The 25,742-nt window shown below is 34.4% G+C and overlaps 1 protein-coding gene across 1 annotated transcript in view; it reads right to left on the bottom strand.

Moving 5' to 3' along the window:
- COL24A1 (collagen type XXIV alpha 1 chain) overlaps positions 1 to 25,742 on the bottom strand; it is a 330,570-nt gene that overhangs the window by 194,927 nt on the left and 109,901 nt on the right. The window contains exons 19-20 of the mRNA XM_045547618.1: positions 24,110 to 24,163; positions 2,361 to 2,414 (exon numbers count right to left, since the gene is read on the bottom strand). Of these exons, the coding sequence (XP_045403574.1) occupies positions 2,361 to 2,414; positions 24,110 to 24,163 (108 nt within the window). The remainder of the gene's footprint in view (positions 1 to 2,360; positions 2,415 to 24,109; positions 24,164 to 25,742) is intronic.

The following is a 25,742-nucleotide window of genomic DNA, read 5'->3' as shown; positions in this document are numbered from 1 at the left end:
AAGACAGATAAACACATCAGCAGTTATAATATATGAAGATAAATGTCTTATAGATTTTTTTCAGGGATACAGAGGAAGAATATCTCAATTAGATTAAGATAGATTAGATTAAGAGAGAAAGCTTCCTGAACAACGTGCTATGTGATGTATAGGTGTTAGCTAGATAAAGAAGGGTACTGGAAGGTAGAGAGAGATCCAGACAAAAGAACAGCATGTAAGAAGCTGTGAGATTTGAATAAGTATGACTTGGTTTGGTATTCTAAATAGGTTGGCTGAAGGGATGCTTTTGGAAGAGAGATGTTAGGTAGGACTGTATAACTACAGAGTTATAGAGAGAGGGTTAGGTCATAAAGAACCTTGTATAAAAAGTAAAGAAGTACAAGCCTTAACCTGGAAGCTGTGGAGATCACTGGAGGATTAAAGCACAAGAGTTAGATGATTAGATCTACACTTTACAAAGATTATTCCATCAGCAGCTTGAAGGTAGATTTGCCAGACTGGAGGCAGGAAGAACAACCAGACAACTATTCCACTAATCCTGATGAAAAGTAAAGAGGGTCTAAATTACAACATTGGCGAACAGAATGATTTTTAAGGGCAAAGAGGGGAAATTTTGAATCAAAGGAGAGATTAGGATAAAGGTGATAATTGACGGCATGAGGTTGTTCAGGAGTCAGGAGAGGATGTGATGCAAAACACATGTGTAAGTTGAACAGGCAGAGGAATACTTCTATGGAAACAGAAAGAGAGAGGGAAAGACCACTGTATATTGGGACAAGTTTGTAGGTGGCAGATAGAGTTGCCAGATAAAATATAGGACACTCAGCTAAATCTGAAATTCAGATAAGCAACGAATAACTTTAAGGATAAATATTCTCCATCTCATCACAAGTTTCCTTTTCCTGAATGCTATACATTCCACTTATCTGATTCACAAATTCCTACTCAATTCATCAGCTCAAGTGCTACCTTCTCCCCAACCCTGTACTCTCACAGTATTACATATTATTCATTTTGATTATTATAAAGGTTTTCCTGCACATTGTTCTCCAGATTGTAAGTTTCTTGAAAGTAGGAATCAGGACTTTTTTTCTTCAAAGTAGGGATCTGTGTAGCCTTAGAGTCTAACACAATGGCTATCACATAAGAGGTAGCCAATATCTGCTGAATGAATCAATGTCCTATTTCAGATCTTCATTATTTATTGCCTAGTTTTTTTCTAGTTCATCTCCCTACCTGCAATTTCTTTCCTTTTTAAACTATCCTCCATACTGACATAAGAGTATCTACTAAAAATATAAACCATCCAATATACTTTAGTATTTAAATATCTTTGATTACTTCATGATGTCCACAGGATAAAGTAGAAACTCTTCAGCATGGTACTGAATGTTCTGCACAATTTAATCCCCAAACTAAGTGGTTAAAAGCTCAGACTTTGAAATCATATCTGGGTTAGAATCCTGGCTATACAACTTAATAGTTATATGACTTTGGGTGAATAACTTTATCATCTGTAAAATGTGAATAATAACTACCTCATAATGCTGCTGTGAAAATTAAATGAGATAATATCTGTAAAATATTTACTAAACTACTATATTACTTTACACTATAGTACACTAACATGCTTATAGTTATTACTAAAATCCTTCCCAGCTTCATCTCTTTTCACTTCCTCTCTCTTTACTCACATTGATACCTTCCACAGCAGATACACTTCATAACTTGCCAAATTTCCAAACTTCAGGCTATTTCATCCTTGCATGTAATTATTCCAGGGCTTTATTTGTTTACAATGCCTATTCCACATCAGCCTGCATAACAAAGCTTGGTGTTTAAAATTTTGCTATGGATAATTCCTAGTATACATACAAAATAGTAAAGAAAGTTAAAAATGCTTAGGCTTCTCAGGTATTTTGTGCTCTGTAAAGGTTCCAGGACACCATAGGCTTTTTTTTTATTTTAATCAATGGATATTTTATAAGCCTTACGGGGTTTTAGTGGTCAGACAATTCTTATCCATTTATTTATTCTCAGCCATTAAAAATCTCAGCCATTTATATGCTATGGCTTTTTAGAGCTGGGTTTTTTTTCCCTGTCTCTTCCAAGAAATTCTTTTTGAGGAATTTATATGCTTTGCAAATATTGTTACCCTAATCTAAGTCCATACCAAATGATGAAAATAATTTTCAATTAACTGAACCTTGAAAAATGTTTGTTAAATGTACCTGAGACAACACAACAATATTCTTAAATGTTCTGATATTCCTAAAATGTTTTTTTTCATTCACTGAGAATCAAGATTAGAAAATTCAAGATATCTATAATTCTTTAGTCTCTCTCTTTTTTTTTTTTACCTTTGGTCCTTCAGGGCCGTTTTGTCCAGGAATCCCAATATCTCCTGGAAAACCCTATGGAATATAAAAATGTAGAGTTTACTCCATAGAATATTATTTCAGATCTCTTAAACATATAAAAATTCCCTTTACCTTTCTTTCATGCTCAGTTAAAACAATTTATACGCCACAAAAATTCAATATTAAAGATTAGTTACATTAGGCAGTTGTTTAACATTGGAATAAAAAACTTATAAAATGTACTAAAACAGAATTTACTTCTTCAGTTATTCACAACCAATCCACAGATCCAAAGAAAGTCCTCTAGTCCAGTGTAAGAGAGTGGAATTCTTATTCAGAAATTATCCATAACTTGATATAAGTCAAAAAGGTGTGTGACATGTTCTTTCAATGTCATATGGGACACAGGGCCACCAAAGATTAGGTGAATCTACTTTGTTAGATTCATTCTTTACTAAATACATGTCAACTTGTAGATTTTTGTTAGGCAGAGATGCAAATCAACTTCTGTCTGATAAAAAAAAAATAATCCCAAGGGTTAAGGCTTAATATACAGGATTAATCAGCTTTGTATCTCACTCAATTATATTACCCTAATACTCCCATATTTAATTGTCAATAAATACTTAGTTCCTCAAATGCTCTTTGAACTCAATATCTTACTGGTTCCATCATTAATTATTAACAGTAAGTTGAATAAAATCTGTAACCCATGTTTACTTTATATTTTCATGATAATCATGATTTTACCTTTTTGGAAACTATACTAGCAGTCTAAAACAGTTGGCTCAAGAAATAGAAATTGACCACAGTGCTGAATAAAATCTGTGCTGGGAAAAGGCCTAGAATATTTCTCTAAAATGATTAGATTAAAATTCTTGCTAAAATAATGGATTAGAATGTGATCCATTGGGATGAATTTTGATAATGATAATAAGTTAAGAATTGTGGTGTTTCTCTTGTATTGAAATTGTCACAGATAAAGCTGTTTCAATGTTTTCCGTTGATATAGACAAAGGAAAAATAAATAAAGAAGCATCTTGAAAAGTAAAGAAGGTTGCAATTAAAATATGAACGTCAGCAAGAAAAAGTATTTTAGTAGAGGGATAAATACAACAGAAATAAAAATTCCAATAAATAATATGGAACAGCAAAGTTGATTCTGGGATACTTGCTCCAGAAAGAAAAATAAGAAAGTGATGCCAACTCATCCAGTCTGGATTAGGACAGAAATGCCTTGACTTAGATTTAAAAACCTGGATCCCATGAAGAAAAATATAACTTGGAGACATTTCTGACAAAAAGAAAAGCAGTAGTACCAGAAAGACCGATCACAGGATCTATCAGATTTCTGGAATGTTCTGGAACAGTTTAGTACAGATATGTTTAATACAGACTTGTTGACTGCTTTACTAACTGAAGGGTGTCAGTTTCACCTATGTTAATATTTGCATATATGACCATTTTTTAAATAACAGATTCTTTTCCTGATAATTTCATACCCTTTCTCTAGAACACATCTTTTGTTATTATGTTTAGTGTGTGCGTGGTGGGGAATCCTTGTGGACTTGAATCAAGACACGCTGTTCTGGTTCCTGTTATAATACTACCTAGCTGTTCAAAATTGAACTCATTATCTTCCCCGTTATGCTCCTCCCACATCCTGTGTTCACTATTTGAGTGAATATTACCTCAATCCACCAGTTTCCAAGCCAAAAATCTGTACCTTTGAATATTTCTTTTTCCCTCACCACCACCACCACTACCACCTTCCCATCATTTACTAAACCCATCCATTCCACCTCCTAATTCCCTGTCAATTTGAGCCACTTTTTTCTATGCCTGCCTCCACTACCCTAGGGCAAGTCCCTATCCCTAGCCTCCAAACTACTCTTCTTGCTTTTGTTCATGTTCCCATCCCCTATACAAAGCATTTTTCACTGTGTAGCTAGATTGATTATTCTATGCAAATCTGATCATGCTATTTTGTCGCTGGTCTTAGAATAAAATCTAAATTCCTTAACACATGGTTTACAGGGACTTTTGCAATTTTGGCTCTAATTATCTCTCTTTTCTACTCCCTTCCACCCAACATTCCACTCACTGAACATTTTTAATATTTGAAGCTATACATTCTCTTTTACTTCTGGCCTTTTGCATATTCTGGTTCCTCCACCTTGAATAACTTTCCCTTAATTTTCTTCACCTAGAACACTTATGTTTTAAATAGAAGACTGAATAGTATTTAACTTTCAAATCTTTCTTTGACCTCCATATCTTGAGTTTGGTCACTTCTAAATAATGTTACATCACCCTTGGGTCCTACAGGGTCATTTAACTGTGTATTGGCTTGTTTTGTTTTCCTCACTGGATTGTAAACTCCTTGAGTGTAGTTTTATGTATTATTCACCACCACATTCCCAGCAACTAGTACAACAACTGATAGACAGTAAATGCTGAAAAATGATTTTTGTTGTTGTTGTTGAATGATTGACTTGTCTGGGTTTTTTTTTTTTTTTAAAGAAAAGACATGTTTGGTGGCTATTTTTAGTCCCTTGGTACTGATTTACAACCAGTGCAGAGCACTAGTTCAGAGATTCCATATGAATAAATTAATAATTCCTGTCCATCTTCCAGATGAGCCTGGAACACCCTGTCATATCAGAAAACAAGTTATGAAAGCTATCAAAACTAGAGTCATGTTAAAAGAATTCAGTAGGTGCTTAAAGAGGATCCCACTGGACAGATATGGGGCAATATAACTTCAATAAGGATAAGAATTGCAAAGGATTGGAACATATCAAACATGTTTAAATTCATAAGTTCATGATGACACAACAAAAATTATTGACATTCAGAGGATGAAAGAAAGCAACTCATCTTGAAATATGGTAAACAAAGGTGAAGAATCAAGCATTTATTCTGCCTTTCCTATATGTTCTGTACCACTAGTAACCAAATAGTAGATGAGGCAATGTATTCCAGACAATAAATGAAATAGAAATTAAAAGGTGACAATGTGGATTAAAAAGAAAAAAAGAAAGAACAGAGTAAGACAATCTCAATTTTGCAATCCCACGAACAACCTTATGAATCTAGGCATTGAACATGTACTGTTTACTAACATCTCAAAAAATAGAGATAACCAGACATTGTATGCTTCTTGTTGAAACAACCAAGTCTTGTCAAAAACCAACCAACCAACTTAAATATGGTCAGGCTTCTGTATGTAACTACCAATTTGCAGGGAATATATAGAACAAAGAAATTTGTGGAATTATACCATGAGACTACCATAATCAGTAAAATTCAGACTGTGGGAAACTCTATAAGTCAAGAGACTGGGGAGTTTCAACAATTAAATTGTAAGGAGGAAACGGGGAATGGAGAAAGAACTTGTAGATGGAAAGACACAGCAAATAAAGTAAACAGCCTAAGCCATAGTTTTTAAAGATGCACACTTGAACGATAAACTATAAAAGAAAAACAATGAGAAACTGTTCACGTATGGGAGGAGAAAGGGGTTTGTGGTTAGGTTGGGACACAGAGGGTTTCTGCAGGTTACTGGCAGTTTTATTCTTAGACTGTGTGGTAGTTACAAGAGTGTTTGTCTTGGAATGGTCTGTGATATACACTTGTTTTATATAGTTTTCTGTGTCTATGTTTTATTTTCAATTGAACAGTGATAAAAAATTGCTATGATGACTTTTGGGAAACATTGAATATTGGACATATGTGTATATTTTTGCTCCTTCTTAAAACTTCATTAAAATATAAGTAAAAAAATATTAAAAAGACATAAAAAATGCCAAAGCCAAGGAGAATAGGAGACAAAAGACGTCAACAAATGTGATCTCATACTCATACAAGTTGAATATTTTAAAATTAAAACTCTATTGAAAAGCTCAGAAACACATTAGCACAGTTATTAAAAGGAAAAAAAGTCTCTATATCCTTCTCACACAGGAGAGCATAGAAACTTGGCCAAAGACCCTTTTCATTATTTTGGAAATTCATACTTGAGTTACTACCAAGTAGAGATCTTGCCTTTTAAATAACAAATTTTAAAATGTAAAAACCAGAGGTAACTGGATCAACTGAACTTTAACAATAATATACATCTATAAAGGAAATCTTTTTTTTAATGCTCATATTTAGTGCTTAAAATGTAAATCAAACAACCAGACATGAGCATCTTTGATAAGTATCAAAATTTCAGAGAGATTACAAATTGAAAGATAAAAGTACATCATTAGAGTCTATTCATTTTTAAAAATTACGTTGGCATGAAACTATCCAGGAAGAAAAGTAAAATCTGATAAAGATGCTCTAATTCTTTTTTTTTTTAATTTAAAATAACTTAGAAAACAATGAGTCAAAATGTTTTCTACCACAATGCCCTTTGCTCAGTTACCACATCACCAATGAAAATATAATACCATAGTAAGGAAAGAGACAGGACCCTGACTTCTGGTGCCTTCTTAATAGAAGAGTATGACTGCCAAGTTTTACCAAGAAGCATAAAAATGAAGTAACTTTAAAAATAATAAGTGAAAATGTGTCTTCTATTTTCAGATCCTTCACATCTGTTTGCTGCACTGAGAAGAGTGACTCAGCATTTTCTCCAGTAAAAGATTAAATTTTATTATTCTACATTCACTAGAGGCTGGAGACAAATTCACATGCATTTTTTAAAGCAAAACCTGGGAACCAAAACACTAGCAGACAGACCCCATTAGTTTCCTGGGAAACATAAAAGTAAAATATTGTCATTCTTATTTGGCAGTAGCCAGAAGTTTGGATGCTAGAGTGTCCAAACAGAATAAATATATGATGTTCTAAAGCATACATTGAGCACTTCAGTGGTTCTCCAACAGAAGTGATAAAGTCTCTGTTTTCTATTTAAATATACAGCCTTTTCAGTTAGAAAATGGTAAACGGATAAACAATCAACAAATAAGTAAATCCAATGGATAAACTAATTATGGTATATTCATACAATGGAATAACCTGGATGTAGCAGCCTCGATGAATTTCAGTCTCATGCTAAATGAAAGAAGCCAGATAGAAAAAGAGTACATACTGTATGAGTCCATTGATATAAAAACTTTGGAAAAGTCAAATTAATCCATAGTCACAGAAAAGCAGATCAGAGGTAGCCTGGAAAGGGAGTGGGCCTGAGGGACAAAAAGAAGGTGTTACAAAAGGTAAGCAAAGAAATTACTGAATTTGACAAATGTGTTCACTATCTCAATCTTGGTGATGGTTTCACAGGTTATACATATGTAAAAACTTATCAAATTGTACAATTTAAATATATGCAGCTTATTATGTCAATTATACCTCAATAAAGCTGTAAAAAAAAGGAAACTGGTATTGGATATTTTAGATAATCATTTGCTTTGATGTAGGCAACAGTTTGTACAGATTGAAAGACCTTAAGAAAGAAAATAGAATTTATTCATTGAACTACTCCCCAGATAAAATCAGTGGAAATCAGATTTTGGCTTGTTTTAGAGGTAAATAACATGTTAAATTATAATAATAGCTTCAAAAACAGTGTATATTTTGGAAAATCCAAATTTTCCGATATTTTGTAAGGTAGCTTTAAAATATTCTGTTGTTACCTATAAGAGTGACACTTAGGCCATCTAACTCTCATGAAAAATTTCTAATTCTCATTGATTTTTATACCCATTGTGCTTTAAATACACAAGAACATCATATAGTTTGGCCTATACTTATTTTCTGAGTAGTTTATAAGTCCAAACAAAGCAGAGATGAATACGGCCCTTGGAAAAAGTCATTAAAAAAGATAAAATTAATAAAGGCAACATGTGAATCATGAATTCCTAGAGGGCAAAGTTATGCAAAGCTTAGACTCATGTTGGGTATACACTACATTCAACAAACATTTGATGGCCTGATTTGATGACCAAATTAAAAATGAATTCTATTTGAATAATTACATTCTAACTATGTAGTTCAAAAGTTATCCTTTGGCTAAAAAAAAAAAAAAAACTTACATAGCTTCTATAGATAGGATTAAAATCTTACATATTCAAACAAGAAAGAAAGCATCCAGAGGGAGCAAGGTTCTATAAGGGAATAATTTGGTTTGAGACAGGGATCCAGAATACAGTCATAAGATTTTATCCTCTAGTAGTTGTGGAAGGACATGTCATGCCAGTAATATGGTGAGTCCAAGTAGGAAAGTAATAAAGATTAAATGACCTTTTCTGAATGAGAATAATCCATCCAAAAATTAATGCCAAAAATATTTTAAGAGACAAAAGTAATAAATTCACTTTCCTAGTATATCGAAACTAAACTTTAGCACAGAGCAGCATGTAAACTACAAATGAAGGAATTCTTCTGTCTTCTGAGGAAAACCACAAACAGACAATATGAGCTTTTGGAAAATGCAAAATAAAGAATACATGTAGGTATCTAGCTCTCTTTTATTCTCTTTTGCTGTTTTAGATCTAAAAATCAATCAAAACGGGTTTTTTTATTACGACATTGAAAAATTTTGCAATTATTGCATTTATGTATTTTCCATTTTTGTCTATATACTTGAGCAGAAAATATAGCATAGCTGAATTCCTAAAAACTCAGCAGTATCCTAAAAACTCAGCAGATAAAGTCCACAAAACAACAAAGACAGTAAAATTCCTTATGGCACAACATATATTCTCTGTTTCAAATAAGACTTTGTTTAACTAGTTATCACAGTATCTTTGAAATTACTTTTAAAGCAACCTACAGAGTTAATTGGCAACTCCACATAATTATTCCTCTGAAATCCACACAAAACTATAGGAAACTAATGATTTTAAAATAACTATTCTGACCATTATTTGATATTTAGGTTTGGATAATCCACAGTGACAAAAACAGATCCCGTATGGTAGCCTGGGGAGGGCAGGGGAAAGAGAGACAGAAAAGAATGATTACAAAGGCAGACAAGGAAATTTTGGGGTTTGATGAATGTATTTAGTATCTTGATTTTGGTGATGGTTTCATGATGTATACACATTAAAAATCACCAAATTGTACAACTTAAATATGTGCAGTTTGTTATATGTTAATTATACCTCAATAAGATTGTAACAGAAAAAGGTAATTGGTACTGGGTGTTTTAGATTAATCATTCCTTCTTAGTAGGCAACAGTTAGTAATGATTTGAAGATCTTTAGAGAGAAAATAAAATTTATTCATCAAACTTGCCCTGAGATAAAAATCAGTGAAGCTCAGATTTTGAATTGTTTTGGAGGTAATAGCATAACCATTAATTGATACATATGCCTGGATAAGTATAATTTTGGTACTCGGTATCTATATATTCATTTAGAATTCTTATAAACGTCTTAATTAAAGAATATCAGTTCACTTGTCCAACACACAGTTACTGGGTATCAGGCACTGTTCTTGGCATTGATCTTACACTAGAGAACAAAAAAATTCCCTAGCTTGATTGAATGTATATTCTGGAGACTCTTCATCTTAAAGATTCTTTCCATCTCATGTTAATCTCTCTCTACTACACTGAACTATAATAACTACTTACATAATTCTCATATTATGCCTTCACCATTATCTAACAGTTTATGTACATATCTTGTTTTTCCCAACTAGAATGTAAATTTCCCCAAATTATCAATAACATTTTAGTTTTTTATGTATCTTACAGTGTGTACTAGGCACAGCTTTGCACACAGTAGGAAATCAATAAATAATTTATAACTGAGTTAATCACATATGCTCTTTCAGCATGAGTTTTTAGTGGTCTTGACTCATTTTTGTGACAAATAATTGGCCCCATTTACCAAAAGCATCATCCAAAATTCAAATGTTTGGCAATCTCTTTAGCCCAGAGGGGTTAACACCTGAATCAACATTCTAACTCTCCTGCTGCCATGTTAGAAGGTAGTCTGCTGCCAGAACTGGGAAGACACATGGGATTGCGGCTCAAAACTGATACTACTATGCTTAAAGAAATAGAAAAGATTCCTGTGTAGCATTTTCCATATGTTTTTATTAAAAGCAGAAAAAGAACCAGTATGGAAAAAACTAAATCTTACATCTTAAAGCAAGTGATCTTTTATCTTGGGACACCTCTAATACTTACAATTCTGTGAAAAGCTAAATGTACAGATATATTTATTTCATAGTCACAGCAATCTAATAATTTGCCTAGAATAAGTAAAGCATTAAGAGGAGAAAAAAAAATTGAAGTGGTTTGAAGTGACATTTTCTCAGATGGTCTTCAATGCCAAAAAATTCTCTTCAAGGCTGATAGCAAATACTTAGCATTTACAACTCATAACTTCAGAGTACTTTGCTTTCACTAACTCTTATGAAGATCTGAGCCTCCTGAATAGAAGTCACTAGCAAGAAATGTTGGCCAGTCCTATTCTGCCTTGTTGGTTGAGTAGATGACCACTTGCATGGTATTATTAATTTGAGGGGTATCAAAGTTTCCAGTTATCCACAATTTTTTCCCTGCTCACTAAATGACATCCCAAAATCTTCAGTTAAAGACTTATCGCATTACTTTCAGATTTCTGTTCAGGGTTGAAATGTAACTATCCTTGAAAGAGGACAGCAATTAGCTGTTAAGCATTTCCTGCCTGGAGTGAAATATATTTACCATGTCTTTCTGTAGTAGCAGGCTGTGATGGGAAGGGTAAACTACAGAAAGAAAAAGAGCACACTGACTGTTTGAGATGGACAAAAACTCATGCCCAAGAGGGAAATAATATATAAAGGAGAGACCAGGAACCTCAGAAAAGAAATTCTTTGACTATTTCACAATTGCCTCTGAGGACTGCACTGATTCCAGTCAGGTCCCATATGACTAGCTGGAGGTGGAGGAAAAGCCCAAGCTTGGTTTATGGTTGGGTCAGCTTGGTAGCAGGTACCAGTTTTAAAGGAAGAGCAATTGCATAACAGACACATTCCTGGGTACCCCAAATAACAGTGGAAAGGAAAAAAATCATTCTAATGAGTAGATCTTTGAGAAGTGTACCAAATATCATCTTTGTGTGCAAGGAGAAGTGACATGAAGTGAGGATATATAAGATTCCTGGGCAGCAGTCAATGACATGCCATCTGGTCAGTGGCCTTGGGGGAAAAGAAATAGAAGAAGACAGATCTTAGATAGAATCACATGAATAAACATGTGGGATTAGGCACAAAGTGTGAAGACTTTTGTACAACACATTAATGCCCACTAGGAAGCATATACCATGAAAGAGCTACTAAAAAACTGAGTAGTGACTAGTTGACATTAGCTAGCCTTCATCATTGTCCACCTCAGACTGGCATGAATAGCACATAAATGGAACAGGCATGGTAGCAAAGACAAGTTATGTATGGGTCCAATATCATAGACTATCACTTACCAAGGTTGATCTAGCTTCTGAAACCTCTGAAAGTCCAACTTGTCAGCAGTAAAGACCAACAAAGTCCCTGTTATGGTACCATTCCTCAAGGAGATCAACCAGCAACTTAATGGCAAATTTATTACCTTGGGCCTCTTTTAACTTGGAAGTATCAGCAGTTCATCCTCACAGAAACAGATACCTATTTTGGGTTAAAGTTTTCCTTTCTTGTCTTTAATGTTTCTACTAGTACCATTATCTATAGACTTACAGAACTCCTGATTCATAGGCATGAAACTTCACAGGTCTATGAACCTCCAGGCATCTGAACTGGAGACTCATTACACATTGAAGAAGGTACAGTAGTGGGCCCACGATACAAGCCATTGGTCTTAATACATCCTTCACAATCTAGAGGCAGCCAGCATCATATATATATATATATATATATATATATGATAAGGTGGACTTAAAACCTCTGTTCTGCAAAAGACAATTTCAAGAGAATGAAAGGACAAGCCACAGACTGGAAGAAAATATTTGTAAAAGACACACAGATAAAGGACTGTTATCCAAAATAACTCTTAAAACTCAACAATAAGAAAACAAACAACCTGATTAAAAAATAGGACAAAGACCTTAACAGATACCTCACCAAAGAAGATGTACAGATGGCAAACAAGTATATGAACCACATTTTATGTTATCAGGCAAATGCAAACTAAGACATCAATGAGGTACCACTGCATACCCACTAGAATGGACAAAATCCAGAACACTGACAACACCAACTGCTGGTAAGGATGTGAAGCAACAGAAATGCTTACACATTGCTAGTGGGAATGCAAAATGGTACAGCCATTGTGGAAGACCATTTGACAGTTCCTTACAAAACTAAACACACTTTTACCATATGATTCGGCAATCACACCCCTTGGTATCTATCTACCCAAAGGAGTTGAAAATTTTGTCCACACAAAAATCTGCACATGAATATTTATAGAAGCTTGATAATTGCCAAAACTTGGGAGCAACTAGACGTCCTTCAGTAGGTGAATGGATAAACTGTGGTTAGATCCAGACAACAGAGTATTCAGTGATTTTAAAAAATGAGCTATCAAGCCATGAAAAGACACAGAGGAACTTTAAGTACATATGAATAAGCAAAAGAAACCAATCTGAAAAGACTATATACTTTGCGATTCCAAATGCATGATAATCTGGAAAAGGCAAAACTATGGTGACAGTAAAAATATCAGTAGTTGCCATGTGATGTTGGGGGAAAGGAGGAGGCAGGATGACTAGGCAGAGCATGGAGGATTTTTAGGACAGTGAAAATATTCTGTATGATACTATAATGGTGTATACATGTCATGATACATTTGTCTGAGCCTGTAGAATGTATAACACCAAGAGTGAACCCTAAAGTAAACTATGGACTTTGGATGATTATGATGTGTCAATAGAAGTTCATCAATTGTAACAAATGTACCACTCAGGTAGGGGATCCTGGGACCACCACAATCAAGTAGAATTTGTTTCAATGATGCAAGGTTAGGACAATAAAAAAATCCATTAATATACCACATAAACAGATATAAAAAGAAAAAATATAAAATTACCTCCATAGATGTTGAAAATATAACATATTTAACAAAATATATATTTAGCAAAATATAATAACCATTTGATTTAAAAACACTCAAGAAAATAGGAATTGATGGATATTTCTTTAATATAGTAAAATATGCATGTTTTAATCTTACTGCCAGCATCGACTTCCTGAGTAATCACTATAATATTTCCACCAAGGTCAGGAACAAGGCAAGGATACTTACTACATCTATCTCTTCAACATTGTACTAGAGGTGTTACAGTGCCATTAGCCATGAGAATGGAATTAGAGGGATATGAAGTGGTAAAGAAGACCTAAAATGATCTCTATTTGAAAATTACATGATAACATGCCCAGAAAACTCTATTTAAGCAATAGCAAAACTACAAGGAAAGAAACCATTAAGGTAACAGGATATAAAATTAAAATTAAGAAATCCAAAGTCTTTATACACATAAACAAAAATTTGTTAAGAGAATATAATAATAGATAAAACCCCATTTACAATAGCAACAAAAAATATAAAATACTTAGGAGCAAATTTAACAAAAAATGTACAAAACCTGGATGAGGAAAACTTTAAAACATTCCTAAAAAACACAAAAACAGATCTGTACAAATGAAAGACATCTACTATTCTTGGAGAGATTAACTCAACTTCATAAAGATGTCAGTGCTTCCTTAATTTATAAGTGTAAGTTGAAGCTAATAAAAATATTAACATTATTTTTAATGAAGCTAGATAGATTAATGCTAAAATTTATAAGGAAAAACAAGAATGCAAGTATAGCCAGGCGAACACTGAAAAAGAAAAGCTAAGAGGACTTACACAGCCCTTCCAGACATTAAAACACACCATAAAGCTTCTATCATTAAAACAATATGGTACTTGTACATGAACAGACAAGCATTCAAGTGGACTAGAAAACGAAGTCCAGACATAGACTCCAGAACTATAGAAATTTAGTACTGACATGCATTGCTTAATGACAGGAATACTTTCTGAGAAATAAGACATTAAGCAATTTCATCATTGTGCAAATAGTAAGAACGTACTTATACTAACCTAGATGGTATAGTCTACTACGCACCTAGACAATATGATATAACCTATTGCTCCTAGGTTACAAACCTATACAGCATGTTACTGTAGTGAATACAGTAACAAATTGGGACACAATACCTGGAATATTTATCAAAGGTAAAGGGCTAATTTCTCTAATACACAAAAAATTCTTAAATATTTACAGTAAAAAGACCAAATACCCAATAAGAAAATGGGCAAAAGACATGTAAACAGGTATTTCACAAAACAGATAATATAACAGCTCTTAAACATGAAAAGATGTTCAGTCTCATAATTAGAGAAATGTCATAATTAAAGAAATGTTGATAGGAATACAAATTGTTACAATCTTTTGGAGAAAAATTTGGCAATATCTAACAAAATTAAATATACATTTTTCTTTTGACTGAGCAATCCCAATTCTAGCAATTCACCTTGAAGATATACCTCTAACCATATGAAAATACATAAGCACAAGTTTATTCACTGCAGCAGTGTTTATAATTGCAAAATACTGGAAACAACCTAAATTCTCACATATGGGAGAATGATTGAATAAATTATGATACATTCACAAGAAGGAGTATTATATGAAGCTACAAAATTGAATGAAGAAGAGCTCTATGAACTGATATGTTATGCTTTCAAGGATATATTTTTAAGTAAAAAAAGCAAAGTGCAGAAGAGTATCTATAGTACGTAACCTTTATGTTAGAAAAAAGTGTAAATAAGAAAATATGCATATATATGCTCATTAAACAAATAAAACATACATACACACAACACATATAGTATAAGCCATAGACTAATGAGGTTATATACCTCAGAGAGTAGGTGAGAATACTAAAATAGAATAGGAGGATGGTGACAGGGTAAAAGGTACAACTTTTTCCTATATAGCTTTGCCTTTTAGAACAATTTATCCAATTTTTCTGGAAGTCTGAAATTACTTTAAAATATACATTTAAAAATAGTGTTTGCTTAATGTAAGCGCTCTTTTAACATGAATTTCCTTACATGGTTTCAAAGAAAAAAAAAGTAGATTATTTTTCTGCACCTTGCAGTTATATACAAATAAATTCAGCCTAACCATTGATTATACTACCCCAAAGTGGTAACAGTGGGAACTACTGAAGAAGGCTTAGCCCCTGATTATAGCCTTGTATAATTTAACTTAATTCCTCAGTGGAAACACAATAATTATTAACAAGTATAGTTTAAAAATAATTTATGACTATAAATTGTTAGCAAAATTTATAAATAATTCACTGGGCTAACTCAGATTAACTTTTTTTTTTTCTCTGTTGGACTGTGTTCTAAGTTTGCTTGCACTTCTCCCAATCTTATCTCAGGCTTCTCCATATGCTCTCAGTACTGTTAATATAAAATTTCTGCTTTGGGATCATATTCACCCTGTACTCCAAGGGCAATCCAGCTCTCTTCCTTCTCTGCTCCATCCAGCTCCTATGCAAACTAAATGTCAACTGGAAAAATTCCATAACAAAGCTTCTTAGTGGCTTTATTATTTATTTTAAAAACATTCATAGAATGCTCTCTCTGGGCCATGCTGTGCTGCAGTAAATGGTAGTTATAATTTTCCCAGGTTGCTAAACGACTGAATCAGACAATATTTCCAGGCAGAGAGCAGGGGAATATTCTGACTTTTTTTGTAGTCTTATATCTAACTGGTTTGAAAACATTGTCATTCTGTAGGATAAAGGTTATGCTGTGATAAAGAAAAGAAAGATAAAATGTGGTTCTTTTTCATCGCTGTTAAATACCCATGGAGCACCTCCAAGTGATTCCAATTCAACACTTCTGGGATTGGCCCTGGGAAGATGTATTTTCTTAGGAAAGTTCTAAAGGTGATAGTGATGTCCAGTCAAGGTTGAAAAATCACTATTCTACAGTTGGCATTGTTTTATTCTCAAAAAATAAAGTTATTATTCACTTAAGCTGTTTCTCTACTCCTACAACCCTAATGCTAGATACCATCAAGGTGTGCCTAGATAACTAAAATAATCTCCTTAAATCATCTCCTTGCATTGAGCACTCTTTCTCCCCACTGCCTCATGTCCACACAGTAGCCAGAGTAACCTCTGAAAAGCATAAATCAGATCAGATCATGCCACTACCCTGCTTAAAGCCTCTGATGGCTTCGTGTTGCTCTTAGAACCAAATCCAAGCTTCTCATTATCCTTTACCAGGGCTTACATCATATATCCCTGTCTACTTTTCCAACTTGACTGTGTACCATGTTCCTCTTCATTCATGCTGCTCACTCCACTTACATTGGCATTCTTTCTGATCTTGAACTAGCCAGGCTTTTTCTGCCTTGAGTCTAGACAGTTCCTTCTGCCTTCAATAATAGTGGCAGTGGCAGCTAAAACTATTGAGTGGTTCCTATTAACAAGACACTTAAGTGTTTACATATATTTATATGTATAATACAACAAATTTATAAGTTTGGTATTATTAATATTTTTACGTAGCAGATGAGGAAAGGCCCAGAGAATTTAAGTAATTTGCTGAAGGTACTCAGATTAACTACTCAATTCTCATTTAGAAGATATTAACTACAGTGGGAGGGGGTGGAGCAAGATGGCCAAATAGAAACCTCCAGCAATCATCCCTCTGCACAAACACAAAATTCAACAGCTATCCATGCAAGCAAGCACCTTCAGAAGAACCAAAAATCAAGTGAGCTATCAGATTACCAAGTTTTAACATTATACCAAGGAAGGAGGGCAGAAGAGGGCAGAAAAGACAATCTTGCATTGCCTACTCCACCCCTCCCCCAACCATCAACAGTGGGGCACCAGCATGCTGAGTGGAGAGAGAATCTGTGTGCCCTGGGGAGGTGAGGTGAAGTGATTATGAGACTTAGTATTGAACCTCAAGTGCACCATAGCACAGGGGAACACAGCACAGGACAGAATTCTGCCAGTTCCCATAGAGGGAGCAGTTAGAACAGCCAAGTCCGAGGGAAATCTTCCGCCCTGAAACCCGAGTTTCCACTAGCCCCATCATTGGCTGGCAAAAAGCAGCCTGGGGCCTGGACTAAATTCATAAGGCAGTGGTGCCAGAAAGGCTGCAGTCCTTGGGCAATTCTAGCAGTTGTGTTGGTTTGGAGCCAGTGGACTTGGGGTGCATATGATCCACTGAGAAACCAACAGTGGCATAGGTAGTGCCTGTGTCACCCCTCTCCCAACTATAGGCATTGTGGCTCAGGGAGAGTCTTTCTCCACTTGGGGAAAGGAAAGGGAAGAGCTCTGAGGATTTTGTTTTGCAACTTGGGTACCAGCTCAGCCATAGTAACATAAAGTATCAAGCAGACTCCTAAAGCCCCTGCGTTCAGGCCTTAGTTCCTGGAGGCATTTCTGGATCTACTCTGGGCCAGAAGGAAACATGCTGTCCTCAAAGGAAAGACCCAGTTCTGGGAGGATTCACCACCTACTGACCAAAGAGCCCTTGGACTTTGAATAAACATCAGAGGTAGTAAAGCAACAGTCATCACGAACTTTGGGTGAGACTGGGCTGGCTTCAAGTGTGACCTGGCACTGGTGGCCACAGGGAGTGCCCATGACACTCCTCTCCCAAATCCTACAGCCCAGCACAGAGAGTGAGGAAAGACAGAAAAAGACTTTGTCTGGCAATCCAGGAAATTCTCCCATATCTTACCCAAGTGCACCAAGGCGGTACCACCAGGAGTCTGAAAGAATCACATTACTGGGCTTGGGGCACCACCAGTGCTGATACGGCAGCAGTGACCAAAGACTTGGATCACAACACTCAATTTTATTTGAATATCTGGAAAGCCTTCTCAAGAAGGACAGCTTCAAACAAGTCCAGACTGTGAAGATTAAAACAAATACCTAACTCTTCAATGCCCAGACATTGATGAACATACATAAGCATCAAGAACATCCAGAAATACTTGACCCCACCAAATAAACTAAATAAGGTACCAGTGGCCAATCCTAGAGAGATGGAGATAGGTGATCTTTCACACAAAGAATTCAAAACAGTTGTCCCAAAGAAGCTCAATGAACTTCAAGACAACACAGAAAAGGAATTCAGAAGCCTATGAGAGAAATTTCGCAGAGATTGAAATAATTAAAAAAAAATCAAGGAGTAATTCTAGAGCTTAAGAATTCAATTGGCAAACTTGGAAATGCATGAGAGTGTCTCCACAACAGACTCACCCAAGCAGAAGAAATAATTACTGAGCTTGAAGACAGGCTATTTGAAAACACACAGTCAGAAGAGAAAAAAGAAAAAAAAAATAGAAATGAAGCATGCCTACAAGATCTAGAAAATAGCCTCAAAAGGGGAAATCTAAGAGTTATTGGCCTTAAAAGGGAGGTAGAAAGAGAGATTGGGATAGACAGTTTATTTAAAGAAATAATAACAGAACTTTCCAAACCTAGAGAAAGATATCAATATTCAGGTACAAGAAGGTCATAGAACACCAGATTTAACCCAAACAAGACTAATTCAAGGCATTTAATAATCAAGCCTCCAAAGGTCACGGATAAAGAAAAGGTCTTACAGGAAACAAGAATGAGGTTTCAAGAACAAACAGTGGGGAAAGAACAGTCTCTTCAATAAATGATGCTGAGAAAACTGGATATCCATATGCAGAAGAATGAAACTAGACCCTTATGTCTCACCATATACAAAAATAACATTGAAACGGATTAAAGACTTAAATCTAAGACATGAAACTCTGAAACTACTAAAAGAAAATAGTGGGGAAATGCTTTAGGACATTGGTCTACAAAAAGACTTCTTGAGTAATACCCCCAAAGCACAGGTAACCAACGAAAAATTGGGCAAATGGGATCATGTTGAGCTAAAAAGTTTCTGCACAGCAAAGGAAACAATCAACAAAGCAAAGATACAACCCACAGAGTGGGAGAAAATATCTGCAAACTATCCATCTGACAATGGATTAATAACTAGAATATATAAGGAGCTCCAACAACTTAATAGGAAAAAAACAAATAGTCCGATTAAAAAATAGGCAAAGGATCTGAATAGACATTTCTCAAAAGAAGACATACAGATGGCCAACAGGTATATGAAAAAATGCTCAATATTATTAGTCATCAGAGAAATGCAAATCAAAACTACAATGAGATATCACCTCACGCCAGTTAAAATGGCTTTTATCATAAAGACAAGCAATGACGAATGCTGGCAAGGATGTAAAGAAAGGGGAACTTTATACACTGTTGGTGGCAATGTGAATTAGTGCAACCACTATGGAAAACAGCATAGAAGTTCCTCAAAAAACTAAAAATAGAGCTACCATTTGACTCAGCAATTCCACTGCTAGGTGTATATCCAAAGGATGGAAATTCAGAATATTGAAAAGATACTTCCACTCCTATGTTTATTGCAGCACTATTCACAATAGCCAAGATGTGGAATCAACCTAATTGTCCATCAGTGGATGAATGGATAAAGAAATTGTGGTATACATATACAATGGAATATTATTAATATGTAGCCACAAAAAAGAATAAAATCCTGCCATTGTGACAACATGGACAAAACTGGAGGACATTATGGTAAGTGAAATAAGCCAGGCACAGAAAAACAAATCTCACATCTTCTCACTCATATGTGAGAGCTAAATATTAAAAACAATTAATCTCATAGAAACAGAGAATGGAATGATGGTTACCAGAGACTGGGAAGGGTAGTGGGAGGAGGAGAATAAAGTGGGGATGGTTAATGGATGCAAAAATATAGTTAGATAGAACAAACAATATTTGATAGCATAACATAGTGACTACAATCAACAATAAGTTAGGTAATAGTTTAAAATAAGTAAAAGAGTGGAATTGGAACATTCCTAATAAAAAGAAATGTTAAACACCTAAGATGATGGATATCCCAATTACTCTTATTTGATTAATTCACATTGTATGCCTATATCAAAACATCACATGTACCCTATAAAGATATACAACTATTATGTATCCATAATAACTTTTTAAAAAGATATTAACTCCAAAATACTGTACTTTTCACATATTAACTGAAACCTTTTATCATCCAGTAATTAACAAAAGTTATCACAGAGGTATATACTTAGCTTTCATCATTTTGGGCCCTAATAGAATTATTTTTACTGAATAATTACATTTTGGCATTATAACATTTATCTATACCAAAAAATGCAGCCGGGTGTGGTGGCTCACACCTGTAATGCCAGCACTTTGGAAGGCCAAGGCCTGAGGATTGCTTGAGGCCAGGAGTGCAAGACCAGCCTAGGCAACACAGTGAGATCCCAACTCTACATAAAATAAAAAAAATTAGCTGGGTGTTGTGGCGCACACCCGTAGGGCCAGCTACTCAGGAGACTGAGGCAGGAGAATTGCTTGAGCCCCGTTGTTTGAGGCTGCAGTGAGCCCTGATCACACCACTGAACTCCAGCTTGGGCAATAGAGTGACTCCCACTCAATAAGAAAAAAAACTAAACAAAACAAAAAACCTATCTATACTGAAAAATGGAAATCACACAGAGAATTGCTACTCTCCTTTGGAATAATTAATATCTTTTTATCCAGGAGAGGAGAATCCCATAACTGATCCCCTTTCATTGTTTTGGCCAGTAATAAGTTTGGATTCAAATCTGAAATCCACTTCCAATAAAACTTGCAGGGCTTTGTGGTTATATTCTGGGCAAAAGCCTTTTACATTTCAACCTTAACACAACTCAGAAATTATTTTATTACTCCCCTGTCATTCTTAATTTTCATAGAACTCCTCTTGCTCCCTCCTCATACATCTTCCTCTTACTCTTTAGATTTAGTCTCCTAAATCTCAGAGAAAACACACTACCCTGTTTGACTTCTTTCAATTTCTTTCTCCTTTTGAAACAAATCTGTACAATTATGATCTACAAAACTCATTTATCTTCCTTTCTTTTGAGAGAAATAGATTTGTCTATAAATTTCCCTCTAAGTGTTGCTTTAGCTGCAATTCTGAAGTTTTTATAATGATTTGTTCTCATTCAGTTCTAAATATTTTCTAATTTCCATTGTGATTTTTTTCTCTCCAGACCAGGAGTTATTTAGGAGTGTGTTTTTCATCTACCAAAATTTATTTTACCACCCTTTTATTAACAACTTAAAACCTTATTGCACTGTAGACAAAGAGTGCAGCCTTCTGGGGGTAAGTTTCCAGGTATAGTATTAATATTTTCAAACCTTGTTTTATAAACTCACCATAAATGATTTCATCTATTACAATTACTTCATCTAACACTTCAATGTGGATGATTATATAAGCATGTGTCTGTAGTCTAATCTTCTCTGAGCTTCACGGCTGCAGTTTCTATACATTTATTAGACTAATTTTGTACATGTCCTATAGGCATTACAGCCCTAACAGATTCAAAACCAAAGCATTATTTCCAACTACCTTGAATTTCCTCCTGCTCCTTCTCCTCTTCCTTTATTCTCTATTTTTAGAATGATGATCCACATTCTACCCTCTTTTACACCTCTGTCTCACAAATGGAATGAACGGAACTGAATGGTTTATGTGCTGCGAATTATATTTTTTTTTATTCCTCCCGCTCCCCTACTGAATTATATTTTCTAATTCTCTCTTGAAGCTATGCTTTCCTCTCTATTGTCACAGGACCTTGTCATTAATCCCCTTCTCTACTGCATTAACTTTTTAAATAGCCCTCAATTAGTCTCCTTGTCACCCCTCCTTCCTCTTTCTCTTTTACCTTTCCCCCTGCTACTGCACATACATCTAAAGCACAAGCCTGATTGATGATTCCATTCCCTTGCTTAGAAATCTTCGGACAACGCCTACAGGATAAAGTCTAAATTTAGTGAAACACATGACAAGCTTTACCTGAGAAAATTCATCCACTGTGCAAACAGAAACTTTTCAGGATTGATTTACTATTAAACATACTACTTTAAATTCTTGGGCCTGCAATTTTATTAAAAGCTTAATGTTGAAAAGGATATGGATAAAAGTGTTACATCATATATGGATGCCTATGGACTGTATTTTTATGATCAAGAAAAAGTGATAATCTTTGGATTAGGCTTCATTTCTCAAAACAATCTTGCACCAGTTCTTGAGATAGTACAAGTTACATCTTTAGCCCAATGAAAAAATTTAATACAAGTGAAAAGGAAAATGGGAATAGTCTGACAAGGTTGGGCTCAGGACTTTGTATCAGTAGTATCAAAGATAATGAAATAATGTTTTGAATGTTGATGGCAAATTATAAAATTTCAAAGAAAATAGAGAAAAAAAGAAATATCTTTGGAAGACCAAGTAGTAAGTGAAAATATTGCTCATGTATCCTTTAACCAAGCTTTATGAGACAGAAGAAAATGACCCCAAACCATACTGATAGCAAGGAAGCAACACAGTCCTTCCTAGGGCATACACCATCTGTCACTGCATTTGTAATAGGATAATTCACAGTCATAAAGATAGTCTTTAAACATAATGAAAGTTAAATTACAGTCTGTATCCTCAGTATGAGAAGACAGGTAAGTACTATTCATTCTAGGAAAGTTTTTATTAACAATGATTAAAATAAAGAATGTAGGTTCATATAAAGAGATAACCTTATATTAATCTGAAGTTTTAATCACTCAAAACAATTTCCTTCTCACAATGATGACATCAATATACTACATTTTACTTCCTATTAGCTCTCTATTAATAAAATTAAGTACAATGTAGTTTTGTACAGTTTTGAACTATCAATATCTAATGTGTTTTTAAATTAGACAATAAGGAAGAGTAGGCATTTGCAGAAGAAATCAGTCAACCTTAAAAGACAGCTGTGGAGTCAGCAGTAGTTCTATAGTTTACAAAGAGGAGAAAGCATCAGTACGATACTGTTCCTAGAAACTCTGTCTACTGCTCTGAGACTATGGAGACTTTCTTGCTCTGATTTATTTACTCTGAAGCCAAATCCATTTTCTCAGCTTTACTGTTGCATCTATGACTCTGAATTAGAGGTCTATGCATAAATTTATATGTGTGTGTGTCTAAAAATACACACACACACACACACACATATATTTTTGTTACATATTTCTGAAACTAGAGTGACCTTCAGAACTTTCATCTCCATGTAGTATATCTTTGATTCATAATATGATTAAAAAAAACCCAAATGTTTCATCTCAGAAGCTTACGGTCTATGTCAACTTTCAGAAAAGAAAGCCGCTTTATATTAAGCATTAAGCCAAAGTCAAAGTTTTACAGAATATACAAACAAATTTGATATATGTACTACATACTTAATTGTATTTATTCTAGAACATTGTATGAGACCCAAGTGATATATGTGAATATACCAAGAATTAGAAGCATTTTGCATTAACAATTCAGTAGTGTTTACATCCTGAAAGTTGATTTATGTGTTATTAACAGTGGTTATACAGAACACACAAATCAACTTGATATAATCAGGGTCAAATGTGACTAATACATTTTTCTGTTTCCTTAGGATCACTGTTGCATACCTCTTGACATAATGGAAAAATTTAGTCCAAACTATTTACACAGATATAAACTTTAAAGAGACTCTTAAGCATACTATGTTAAAACATGTTTCACAAATCAAGTTTAACTTCCACCATTTTGTTTCACATTTATTATCTTTCCATCAGTATTTTACCTCTGGTCCTGGAGGCCCAGATGGTCCTTGGAGTCCTGGGTCACCTGTTTGGCCCTAAAATGGAGGAGGAGAATCAAAGTATAAACATTAACTTAATAAATACAATTAAAAGAGGAAACAGGCATACAGTAAGCAAATAGCACTCATTACATTATTTCAAACAAAGTTCTAATGACTTTTCAGGGATTTAATTGGTAACCATCATTACTGCAAAACTAATTTAAATAAAATGTTTATAGATTTAATATGTATTTATTCTTAAGTGTTAGAGATATAAACAAATTAATGAGTTAAGTGCTCAAGTCAAGCAAAAAAGTGTATGTGTGTGCACATGTGTGTGTGTGTTTCCCAGAGGTAAGACAATAAAGCTTGCCTCAACAAAGTAAGGAACTCCAGATGAGGAACTGCTTTTATAAATAACCAGAGTCCAAGGACTGTCTCTGAAAATTCTTCTCCCCTTTGATGCCGTAAGTGGCCTGGATTAGTAATTAAAACTAACCTGGACTGAAATTCTTGTTGCTCAATCTCTCTAAACCCCAGTTTTCTCATCAATAAAATAGTAATAATAACAGTACTAACATTCTCAAAGAGTCATTGCAAGGATTAAATGACACGATATATGTAAAGTACTAAGCACAGTGACTAGCACATGAAGTACTTATTAAATGTCAACTACTTTTACAATTATTAATCCTTCTTTTCCATATTCTTACTCCTCTTCTGGCTGATAGCTATTAATAGAATTCCTAGATTGTTTTGATCCTTTAATTGAAGTTTAGAGGTTTCAGTTTCAGTATTTCTGAAGCCAGTTCCTGACATTCATATTAAAGATGTGAAAACAGGGCCAGAGAAGAAAGTGAGAGTAGAGAGAAGTGGATATAAAGCCCGAAACTAGAGAAGACTGGCGATGCTCTCAGGAGGTGAAAGTACGGAATAGGGAAGAACAGTAGAACATAGACACCCATTTTCATAAGAATAACTATCAAGTTCATTATTTCTGTCATGTTAAGTTTCTAGGCCTCAGAATACACAAAATTTCAAGATATAATATAGGATTATTTTCCAAGAACTAAAGCACAGTTTTCCATATGCATTGAATCCATGCTCAGTTCTTAAGGTATCTGGACATAAAACAGGATACAATATAACTACCGCAATCAAATCTATAGAAAGGTAATGAAATATTATGCAAAGGCTCATTTAAGTTTCCATTTCCAAATAAACAAAGACAAAAACTGTGATCCATCAGAATCAATATGTAAGGGAGTCTTAAGTTCTTAAAATGACAAGCACCTCTCTTAAAGAGATAGAAATGGGGTTTTCACTGAGGCCCTCTAGTGGCAAAATCCAACTAAGAAGCTAAATTTTCAAACAGGAAAAAACTGCGTACCCTAGGGCTTTGTTTTCAGAAAAACTGGTTGACAACCAGATCTTTAAAAACATAAATTGTGGAATAACTTCATTTGTTCTCTAAAATAATTCTTCATTTTACAAAACTTCAATTGCAAGTGTCATGTGAATGACAAAATTCCTTTATAAAACTGAGTTTTCAAGTGACCTTTAGAGAATTGAGCAATATTAAGTAAACCTTGATAAATGACAAAAACTTCTAGGTAAAATATGGAAAGAGCAT

The sequence above is a fragment of the Lemur catta genome, chromosome 3, assembly GCF_020740605.2.
Source record: "Lemur catta isolate mLemCat1 chromosome 3, mLemCat1.pri, whole genome shotgun sequence".
Lineage (NCBI taxonomy): Eukaryota > Metazoa > Chordata > Mammalia > Primates > Lemuridae > Lemur > Lemur catta.
The sequence above is the reverse complement of the archived record's forward strand: the minus strand, read 5'-3'. Positions and strand labels throughout refer to the sequence as shown.